Source organism: Danio rerio, chromosome 14 (genome assembly GCF_049306965.1).
Source record: "Danio rerio strain Tuebingen ecotype United States chromosome 14, GRCz12tu, whole genome shotgun sequence".
In the NCBI taxonomy this organism is placed as follows: domain Eukaryota; kingdom Metazoa; phylum Chordata; class Actinopteri; order Cypriniformes; family Danionidae; genus Danio; species Danio rerio.
This window is the reverse complement of record NC_133189.1, coordinates 18,775,887-18,788,174: the sequence shown is the minus strand read 5'-3', so window position 1 is coordinate 18,788,174 and position 12,288 is coordinate 18,775,887. Positions and strand designations below refer to the sequence as shown.

At 37.7% G+C, this 12,288-nt stretch overlaps 1 protein-coding gene across 2 annotated transcripts in view; it reads left to right on the top strand.

The window, feature by feature from the left end:
* maml1 (mastermind-like transcriptional coactivator 1) overlaps positions 1 to 12,288 on the top strand; it is a 41,972-nt gene that overhangs the window by 10,569 nt on the left and 19,115 nt on the right. For both annotated transcript variants that reach the window (XM_690627.8, XM_005157216.6), the window contains exon 2: positions 10,049 to 11,425. In XM_690627.8, coding sequence (XP_695719.5) covers positions 10,049 to 11,425 — 1,377 coding nt within the window. The remainder of the gene's footprint in view (positions 1 to 10,048; positions 11,426 to 12,288) is intronic.

Below are 12,288 nucleotides of genomic sequence, written 5' to 3'. Positions count from 1 at the left end.
CAACCACCTATTTTATGCATATTTTAGAGATGCATTTCAAAATGCAGTTGATGGAAATGCCAAGATGCGCGTAGATTTTGATGCGCATAAACTACGATGGAAACACTTTTACCGAACAAATTTCAGTATGCACATTAAAAAAAAAAGTCATTTTGATTTTGTTATAAGAGATCCTGCGGTGATAAAAATGTGTGCGAATGGACAAACCAGCAGGCTGAGCACATTGTAAAACATCTGAAATGTTGTTTTGGTCATTCTAAGTCGCCTTAACCATTTTAGTATTAGTGTTGTTATATTATAAATTTACCTCCAGAATCAAGAGCATCTGTGCTTTGCAACTCACACCTTCAAACAACACTGCACGTGTTCTCTGCGTGTCAGGATTGCCTTCTGAGGCGCAAGTCATTTATAAAATGAAGTAAAGATTCACGCAGCTTCTCCTACCTTAGCAAATTTTGTTTTTACTGTTGATATTTAGCGCCAGTTAATCAGAGAGTGTTGATTTTTGTTCTTGTTGGATGGAAACAGTTTTGTGCATAAAGTTAATTTGCATTATTGGATGGAAACATAGCTAGTGTGGTTCTGTGCATTGAGAGCACACAAGACCCTTTTCACCTGGTGATGTATATGGCTTTTTATTTATTTATTTATTTTTACTTTTTGCACACGGCTCTGCTTATGAAGATGTGCCTGATGTGAAGTCCCTTTAGCTTTTTTTTTTTGTTTTGTTTTGAGGAACAGCAATGCATATGGTTTGTCCAAAGCTTTTTAAGTATTTTTTATTGTATATGAAGTTTGCATTAAGCACACAGTTAGCTCGAATTTAAATACAATGTAGCCTAAATTCATCATTTAAAGAAGTGTGCTAAAAGCAAACATTTTCAAGAGTTTCCTCCAAACTTATCTACAACCTGTTCAGTTTATACTTAAATTAATTCACTTGAAATGTCTGTTACTGTTCCATCCACTCCAAAAAAAAAACCACTCAGTCCTTATGTATTTGTTAAGGATGTTTTTGAAATGCCAATGTTTTGTGTTTTAAAGAGCACTGAATATTTCATGGGGTGTGGAATGACATGTAGTATGAGTAAATGATGACTGAATTTTAATCTTGAACATAAAGTTATGAATTAACTCTAACCCTTAACGGCTGTTGACGTGAGATACTACATTCCATTCTTTTAACATTCTTTTCTTTTGTTAAGAAGAGGTGTGCTGTTAAGTCTAAAGTATCATTTGTCTGAAGTGTAAGCAAGGTGAATGTTGCTAAGACAGTGGTCCACTAGCTGGTGCAATGCATGTGTCCAATAGATCCACTGGGAGAACTATACAAGGTTATACATATTAACAGTGTATCTACCAAACTGAATGTATAGATCATTTGGTTTGGTGCATGTAATTAACAAATATTGAATTGGATATTGCTGGTTTGGTGTGCCGATGATTGAAGAGATGCTTAAAGACTTGCAAGAAGCACCTAGTGCAGTTTCTAACATGTTATTAAGTTGATGTAAATGTTACCACTTTATATCTAAACATTGTGATGAAGTGGAAGTAGTGACAGATCTATTCCATATCTGGTTAAGTTTGTTTCACATCACCAATTAAAGCATTTTTTTAATGTCTTCCTTACCTAACACACCTGATTCATATCATCAGCTTGTTAACAAAGTGATCCTTGCTTCAATCCTTGTGTGTCAAGTAGTGCCACAGTCACACTAAAGTTTGAGTGTGCGGAATTCTGTCGTACGGCACTGTGAAAAGGGGCGGGATTAAACAAGATGGTTAGATATAAAAAAAAAGTGAGGGATTGGTCCATTTTATTATTTTTTTTCTGTACAAAGAAGTTATGTTTTTATCTTATATTGGTCCCATGCAGTCATGTGATGCAATTTCGCAGGTCACCAAGCTTGAAGTTTGCTACGCCACGGACTATTAAACTTGTTGCACAAGCTTGCGTTTTCGGTCTGCTGCATTTGCATATGTATGAATGGAAGTCTATGAAGCAAAGTGCAGTGTTACCCCGGTTTAACATTGTTTCCCAATTCCAGTCCTCAGGATCCCCCACCCTGCACATCTTGTCTGTCTTTCTTAATTATCACACCTGATTTAGTTTGTTAGCTCGTTAACAGAGCGATCCATGCTCCGATCATTGTGTGTCAAAAAAGAGTGATCTAGGCCACGTCCAAAATCACCTATTACTATAGGTACTGCATTTGGCTCGAAAAACTTTAATCACAAAGTAACAAAACTTTCCATCTGGACCTTCTTCACGGTACTTGACACTTGTAAACACTTGCTCCAAGGATTCGCACAGCTCTTTGTCCCACCCACACTTATCAGCGCTACCAAGCTGACCAATCACAGAGCCTGCACTATGCGTCGTTGCGACGTGTATTTACATACAGGTTTGAGAGGTGTGTGTCAGCGTCTGCAACAGAGAGGGCTATGTGTCAACGCACAGGCTGCGCCAGAGCATAGACGTGCACTTGATGCAGAAGTATAAATCAACCTTAAAATCTAAGGACTTTGGGATGACATGGGTGAGCAATTAATAACATACTTTTTGGGTGAACTAACTTTAAGATGACTGAAGTCTATAATATGTCACCAGAATGATTATTTTATTTTATTTTTTTTGATTGAGAGAAAAATACATTCTGATTTAAACTAACACGGTTAAAGAAAAAGAAGAAACCTACATGGTAGGATCATTCACGTGTTCTATATAATCTATAATATTCTGTCTATATGAATACATCTTAGAAGGAAACCCACCCACATTAAATGACGTTTAGACTGCTTTTTTTTCATGAACATCTGCTCAGATAAAACAACTTTTTGCATCGTTGCATATGTTTTATACTTTAGCAGGACAGTTAGTTCAGGTGTAGTACTACAGTTTATTTTGTCTAGCCAAGTAGGTTATTTTTTGCGTATAGAGCAGTCAAACTAGTTTGGATTTCGTTTGGCATGAAGGCTGCAGTTTTAAAGCAGGTCTGTCAGAGTTTTGCCTCAGTAGTTTTGGGATAGTCATGCTGGTCTGATGATGCACAAGTGTTTAGGATGACTCAGGTCTGTTCACATTCACCCCTCCCCCCCCCCAGCTCGCCCACACTACTGACTCACTATTGTTCCCAATGGCCTCTGGACAGCTGGATGTGTTGGTGCGCTTTCACACTTTTCTACATCTACAGCACATTCGACCCCCTAAAATACAAGATGTTTGTGTGCCGTCTCAAACATATACCTCAGACATACAGCAGTGTTCTCAAAAATAGTTTATTCAAAATTATAATTTTGCCATATACTCACCCTCACATTCTTAGAAATACAATGAAATGATTAGCTTTTTTTAATGGAAGCCATAATATAAAGAAAGATTTTGTAACGGCACTAATTAATGATACTGTTTAATTTTTGGTCAGCTTAACCAACTACAGATCCCGCTGATACAGCTTTTTATAGATAAGCTCTTGGTTTTAGATGGCTATTGTTCTAGAAGGAAATCTTGAATGTAAGGCTTCTGTGAAAAACTGTAGTGCTGGTAGTTGTTTTCCCTTATTCACAGTATGACTCAACATGCTGCAACTCAATCTTCCACATTCAGCACTTGGCCTGCAACTAGCTTTTTACATCTTCTGACCAGGGCTAACCAAGACTCAAGAAAGAAATGCCAGAGAAAGTGTCAGAATCACCCTGGAGTGAGTAAAAAAATCCCCCTAGAGGTTTCCTAAATGTGAAGTTGAGAACCATTGGTTTAGATGCTGTAATGAACTGTAGTTGTCAGGTTTCTGTTTGCATCCGTGTAAGTTTAGGGTGTGTTCACACTTAGTGGCAGGTTTGGTTTGACTAAACACATTTTGCTGAAATTTGCTGTATATGTGCCATGTATGAAAGCTAATTAATAAAATGCTGAAAGAATTAAAAAACTTCTTGAACTAATATTAAATTTTAGATGAAGGATTATTTTCAAAATCAGTCAATATTTTGGTTGGTTATTGCTGACTGGACGAATAAACACAAATCCAGGCAATCGTTGAATCATTTGAAAATCAGATTTGGGCCAACTGAAAAAATAAATGAATCCAGTTATGTTAGGAATACAGAAATTGATTGTGCTTGCTGCCTTGCCATACACATCAAATCAAGTGGACTGAGAGCTCCGGTTTGGATTGACTTAAATCTAAAATGCAACACAGACCATAGGCATCTTTAAGCAAACTTAAAACATAATATGCAACCAGAAAATGGAACCAATACAATTTTACAGAGGCATTGGGAACATATCTCACTGCAGAAAATCTTCATTTATGAGTGTGACAGGAACTCCTGGATCTGCTTTGACGCATTATAGAAGATCTTTAAGAGTTTTTAATTGATAAAAGTGCCATCGTATGTTTAGTATACTATGAGCACATTTAGCCTAGCACACAACGTTTTGGATGTTCAATAAGTATATCATAAATTATATATCATAAAAGCCTGTTTTTGTTTTCTGTCTTTTTAAAAATGTCAAGGTGAATGCAGTGTACACAAGGACTGTATTAAAGATTTAATTTTATTTGAACTTTTTGTCTGTGCCAAAAGAACCTTACTAAAAACTTGTATGAATCAGTGAAAACCTAAACTCTCCCAACAAGTTCAGAAATTCTCTGGATGAAACCAGATATAGTAGAAGACCAAAAAGAAAATTTATGGAATGAAAAAGTGCAAATTCCTAAAACAATCGGTTACAACTAAAAATCAATAAATGCGAAATTACTTGCCTAAAATCCATCAATCAATTTGTAAAAGAAACATCCATAATGTAAAGATGTTATTAACAAATTGATCTTAAGGAATAAAATGTAAATACATTAACATATTACAGTGAGTACATTTACATGGACAACTGGTGGTAGTGGTGGTGGGGATGATTGTGAAGCGCTTTGGGTGTATGGCCATACACAATAAATGCGCTATATAAATACACATTACATTACATTATAATAATATGATTTTAATATGATTAAGACAATACTCTGATTAAGAGTCTACTATGTAAACAGGGAATATATATTTTTTATTTAATCTGATTAAGGTCATAATTAGTTCTGTCACGATTTCTATATTTTGTGGTATGATATTTAGCACTAAACTTTATTGCGACATACAATATTATTGTCAATTTAGGACCATTTTGACACTATAATAACGTCATAGTGCAAGTACACTCTTCCAAAGACCACATAATTTTTTTTATTCAAAAGAAATTTTAATTTAATGAGTCATTTTAACAATTTAATAATTAGACATTGGATTTAGATAGTGTAAACGTGTATCCTAAACAAATAGGTATTAATTATAGATTTTACAAATGTCCAATTAAAAAAAAAAAAAAAAATTTATAGCAAATACTGTAGTTTTTTTTTTTTTTTTTTTTTTAACCATACTGACAGACACCTCCAATAGAGATATACAAGTTGCACAATGAGTTAATGTGGCTAGAATTGTTTTTTATGTATGGGTGATAACTATTGCTTTACTAAAAATGATTTAGGACATGTCCACGTGTTGTGCCATGAGTTGATGTATTGATTCTTGTGACAGGACTAGTCATAATGGAACTGAACAGAAATCAAATTATGACATGCGGAGTATGCCGATTTTAGTCGAATTATCGAAGTCGTCAAGGATTTTTGCCGCATTTTGCAACAGGATACACAGGGCTGTTTGACACTATTCTACAAAGTCATTGAAGGAGCACCTTGCATCTCGAAATGTGGAGTTTTTTTCCCCCATATGACATGTGGTAGCCTATCAAATTTCATTACAACAACATTCCTCCAGCAGTTCATACTCTCATCCAAGATCTCGTTTGTCACAGGGGGCATGCATGAAATGTTCCTGAATGAAAGTGAAAGTGCCGAACTGCAGTTAAAATCGACAAATTAAAAATGAAACCACGGAGGAAATGTGGATATTGTGGTGACTCTGTTTATCGAATTCTATGCTATAACACGTAAAACGGGAATATGAAGGGAACATTCAAAAAGCAACTCATGTAAACACCTTAATTATGTTACTGTCTTATTCAGATTAAGGCAAATCATTTGATTACTGATGTCCATGTAAACATAGTCAATGTTGCAATTAGTTACCAGGAGCTGTTATGTGGTTGCTACGTGGTCACTTGAAAGCCACAATAAAAATCGCCTGCCCCCCACCGGTAATGCTTGAGTCCCTCCTTTAGTGTACTTGTTTTTTTTCTTTCTTTGGAAGTTTATTAAAGAACAGAACGCCTAAAAAAAGTAGCACAGTTTGACGTTTCATTCATGTGTCTAGCTCACGTCAAGTGGCATACCACAGTTTAATACTTGGGTTTCTTAGTACTTCATCTTGGCAACAAGCACTAATAAATGAACAGCTGGTTTGAATTGCACTTGCAGAGTTTTGGCTGTTCTCAGCCGTTAAAGGACTAATTAGTAGCTTCTCTAAAGGATGTTAAACACTTGTTGGACACTTCCCCTTTTTGGGGAGGTAGCAGTAACCTCAAAGCAGCGACAAAGCATTGAGTCTACTGACCCCAGTCTTTGCTCTAATATTGATCAGTGTGCTGAAACGCCGCTCTCTGCCCTTGAGCCAAAACTGCTGCCCCCCCTTCCTCCCGTTCAGTCGTGGGTTGTCCATTGTAGCAGGCAGGGCATAAAGGGAAAGCAGAGCTTGAGCTGTGCACGGACTGGAATTCGGCACACTCCCGCTCCCCTACGTGGGCCGAGCACTGACTCTTTTGTTGTGGGATACACGCTCATACACATGGTAATTAGACTCAAGTGGCTCAAGCCTGCGGTGGAGGTGCTTGCGAGTCGGGGAGGGGGAAGCAAGAAGATGGAGGGAAAGTAAGAGTGCAGATTAAGAGGCGTATGTCGGCAGAAAATTGCTTTGGGAAGAGTTTTAGCATGTTTGAAAGGACGTTTTTGGTGGGTGTGCCGCCTATGCGGGGCGGTCTCAGAAAAGTGACTGTAGCTGTTACAGAGAGACCAGTTTTTCAGGTTCAGAAACTGCGGCTGAGAGGGGGGAGTTCATGCCTTCACCCTGAGCCAGACCATAGATCAGCTCTACACTGCTCACTCAGCTCTTTGGACTGGATAAAAACGGCACATCTATTCTTGTTTTCAAACCTCATTCACTTTCCATTGAACAGCCAGAACTTGTAAATGAATTGTACTGTTATGTCGTAGCTTCCATCATGCAGCACATACTTTTTTTGTGATTGAAAAAAAGTGCAACTTCAGTTTCAGTGACTTGCTGTTTGTATTGTACAATATAATTTTACATTTGTCAGGTTTATTAATGACGCCATCACAATTAATCCATGGTCGGCTTTCTTTAAAAAAAGTTACTTAAGGTTAAAGTGTCGTAAATGGTCATGAAATAATATATAGTAGAGTTGTGAACCTACACTGGTCTCATGGTTTCATTCGGTTACAATTACCATGCCTTCGATTTGGTTCAATTCGGTATCAAGGTGCATTGACGATACTTTCCATACACAATTTTATATTTTACTTTTCACCACAACAATTTTTGTATTAATGTACAAGTTATAAATACACATGATGCAACATATATTTGTAATACAATATTGTCCTTGAATACAAGCAGTCAGATATATGTAAACTGTACCTTTAGTTTTTACATGCTCAAAGAAAACATTTTTTTTTTTTTGAATGCATCGAACAAAACTCAAGTACATGAACAGAACAACATGCTCGTTTAAAGCAAATAAACAAACGTAAATATTATCCTGCTTGCTTTTTGAGCGTTGTTGAGCGAGTTGTTGTTAAAAACCGCTCAACAAAAAGAACTGCGATTTGGTTCTAACAGGCTGGGGATGTTTACAGATAAGTATCCTTGATAAACGGTAGCGGCGATTACAGCTAATCCATGAAAGATGCGGTAATGAAAATTTGCTCTGGATTGGATACACGGGTATCACTATAACAGCAGAGAGGAGAGGAAACGTCACACCAGCAGGTCAAAAGTCCACAGTGAGAGAAAGGAAAAAAATGGCGTTTTCTTTCATTTTTTTCACAGCAGTGAAATGGGGGCTTCTGCTGTGTCATTAGCTATGTTTTCATCCACCATTTTTAGGCGCATTGAAAAAAAAAACGGTTGATGGAAACATCATAAAAAAATGTATACACATATCTGAGTAGGATAACTTTTTATTCAATAAGAAAAGATGTGCATAAACTACGATGAAAACACCTTTACCGAACACATTCCAGAAATGTCATTTAATAAATGAAGAAAAGATTTATGCAGCTTCTCCCACTACAGCAAATTCTGTTTTTACTGTAGAAAATTGGTGCCAGTTAAACAGGAAGTGATGGTTTTGTTTGCTTTGTCTCGTTGGATGGAAACCCTGTTTTATTCACACCTCTTTTATGCGATAAATCCAGTTTTGCGCATAAAGTTAATTCGCATTTTTGGATGGAAACATAGCTTGTGAATGACTGTCCAGCAAACACACGCAGTGAATTGTGCAGAGTTTCTGCATTTTACTTACTCGTGTTTGCCTCCCTCGCCATAGTATTCTACCCTCACATAGCGAATATGAGTTAAATGACGTTAGCACACAATAACCGGTTATGATCTGTTACTGAACCAATACCGAATTGTCTACGTCTGACACCCTAATATATGTATATAAATATTGATTTTTATCAACATAGATCCCAGTCATAACTAACAAATATTTATTATTTTAGTGTGTTAATCTTTTAATGTCTTTTTTGTCTTTTTATACCAAGTGGTAAAATAGGAGATACGTAAATAATTAAAATTCAAAAGTAAAAAAAAATGTGTAAAATATTATATTAAAAATTGGGCGTGAGCTGGTATAAGATTCTGATAGTAAGATAACCTTGGATAAAAATATCACAGTTTCACAGTATTGGGATGTCTGCTCTTAAAAATAATAATAATAATAATAATAATAATAATTTATATGGGTAAAAACAAAAACTTTTTTCCCCTTTTGAAAACAATATTTTATGTTAAGAAGCATTTAAATTATTTTGAAGCTGTAAACATGTCAGGCTTAATAATTCAAATGAATCATTGATTTCTGCTGTCTAGTTTCAAAAACACAGAGTTCTTTACAATTTAAAATGGCCTTTTTGGATATATTTTCTGTTTGAGATACTGTTGTCTTAAAAAGCATCTAAAAAAATCTTACATACGGCATAGGAGCGTTATAGCAGAAATTTTTGGCCATTTTAAAACCTTGACTCTTCCAGACGTCAGTGTACCTTGATAGCGGTTATCATCCCGTCTCTATTATAAGATAATAGTTTATTTAGGGCAGTGGTTTTGGAAGCTGGATTAATTCTCTTTCACAAGCAAGCTGTTAAGAATATGAACTTGTTTTACAACCAATTGCCATTTAATGTACAAAAAAAAAAAAACTATCTTGGTCATATAATATTTACATTTTACTAACAAATATTGCATATGATTAATGAACCGCATGTAGTTCTTAATCTTAAAAACAGATGGTAGAATGAAACTGAAGCAGCAACAGATGTTTTTTTTTTCATATAGTGACCGGGATTAAGTGGGTAAATTATGCCCTAATTTGTCCTGGATGTCCTAAGACCAATATTTTGTATTAAATACTTAGGATAAACTTTGATTAAACCTTTTATGCAAACTATGTAACCGTACTTTCAACCATGCATTTATTATCATTACTGTAATAAAACCATGGAATCTGACTAGTGTCTAATAAAAAATAGAAAAACATTGATTTTGGTCTCATCTTCCAGTAGGAGCATCTTTTGCAGAGTTTTTTTTTATGTGATCACATCGCAAACAATCAGGTTCTTAGTACATCATACAAAATATTGATCTTAAAATATCAACAACTTGATAAAGTCTGGTTAATCCAGCAAAAGTTAAGGATCGTTGCATGCCACGTTGTACAAATCTGTAACAAATAAGTGAAATACTGCACAAAGTGCTTGTTAACTAAATTATTTGTTTTGTCTTCTATGTGCAGTTACAGGAGACTGTGAAGAGGAAGTTGGAGAGTGCTGAATCACCTTTAGGCCGTGACCAGGTGAATGGTTTCACCGATGGCTACCCCCCTAATAAAAAGTCCTGTGTTGAAGATGCAATGGGTGGTCTTAATGGGGTCTCAAATGGTGTTGTGCCTCCTCTCTCACCCTTGGACACCAAACATAATGTGAACACTGATGCCATGATGGCCAATGGGAACCACAGAGTGGTCGGTTCCGAGCACAACGGAGCAAGTTTAAAAGACAATGGTGCAGTGCGTGGTTCAGAGTCTGATTTCCGTCTGAAAGAACCAAAGCAGGAGCCGGTAGATGATGCCTTGTCCTGCATACTTCCCCAGGGAGGAGCAAATGGAAACAACAGCCTCTTCCCTGACCTTAACCTGAATGATCAGGACTGGAGTGAGATCATGGAGGAGTTCAATCGCTCTGTACCCTACGAGGACATCCAGGAGCTCTTCAGCGTTAGTTTTGGAGATCGCAAAGACCCAGAGCTCACATCTGCTGCAGCTCAGAGCTTGATATCACAAGATCTGCCTAACGTGAAGACTGAAATTTCTCCTGCCACGGCTACCTCTGCCTTTGAGCAGGACTCCTGCAATGGTTCACCTCAGATGAGACCGACTTCATCGGGACCTCCGCTTCACACCAACTCTCCTGTTACGGCTCCGGCCACTTCACCAGCCCTGCCTGTTCCACAGCATTCGCAACAGGGGTCTATTCAGAGCAGAGCACTCCCAAATCACTTGATGCCCGTTCCACCCAAAGACCTGTCCCCTGCTCAGCAGCTGCAGCAGTTGGCTCAGCAGAGAGCGATTTTACACAGTCAGCAGCATGTAGTTCAAAAGCCACCACAACAGAAACCTCCACAACAGCAACCAACAAAGTTCCACCAACAGCCCAGCCACTCTACATCTTGGCCCCAAAATGCTCCCACCCAAAGTCAAATGGGTGGTACGTTTGGGCTTGAGAAGCCCACCAGTCCTTCTTTGTACCCTCAAGACTTTCCCAATCCCAAGACCCTACTCATGCCAAACAAAGGTTCTCCCAAAGCGGGTGCTCCAGCTGGCTACATGCAGCCTGGTGGCCATGCCAACATGTTAAGTCACCCAGCAGCACCCACAGGGCCCCTCGGCCATCCTTCCAACCCAGGTGCCCAGGCAGCCATGTTGGACTTCAACAACACTAAACCACTGTCTCACTATGACGACGGACCACCAGGGGCACCCAGGGGCCCTCCGACCACACAGAACCACAACAAACCGAACCAGGCCATCCTAAACATGATGCGACAGCAACAGATCCAGAAACAAAGGGCGCCTACCATGAACTTCAGACCAGCACATCTACCACATACTGCGGTAAGACTGGCTTCCCACTGCACACCTCACATTTATTTTTATTTAGGAAGTTTAAATACCTAGAAATGGAAATTCTTTTATCATTTACCTGCCCTCATTTTGTTGCAAACCCTGTAAGAATCAGGATATTTATGTCTGATCTAGGGCTGGGCGATAATAGGATATCAAGAATTATCATGATAAATGTTTTTCTGATAAAGCGATAATGACAGTTTGATTAGTGTTCGATGCTGCACAGTATATTTGCAGCCTGCCCTTCCTGATGCCGCACACAGTACAAGTGTACAGCCGTACAGTGGAAGTTGCACTTGGAGGGGTAAGAAAAACAAACAACAGCCCCAAACAGTGTGTTGGTACACCATCAGTGTTGGTAAACCATCACAACTACCCAGCAATGTAAAGACAGAAAAGACAGACGAAAGATATGACAGACACTTGATGAACACTTGATGCTTTCTGCAAACTACAGGCTGCATCATTTAAGGGCATTGTTACGACATCGATAGAATATTTTGTTGTATACTTTTTAATATTATGATATTTTCTTTGGAATTTTTAAAACCACTGTTGTTCTTATCGATGGTAGAAGAACCAGCCTTTATGAAGGACATAATCACAGAGGAGAAATGCTCAAGAAATAATCTTTAAAATTATGACATTAAAAATGCAGCAAAGATATGACAGATGTTTACAACAGTTGTGGATCATTAATTAAATCCTTATTTTCCACAGAGCAAAGCATCATCCACCCACAGACATGAACAAAAAATATATATACGCTTTATATATTTTTCTTTGCAACGCGGTAGCGCAGTGAGTAGCACGTTCACCTCACAGCAAGAAGGACGCTGGTTCGAGCCTGG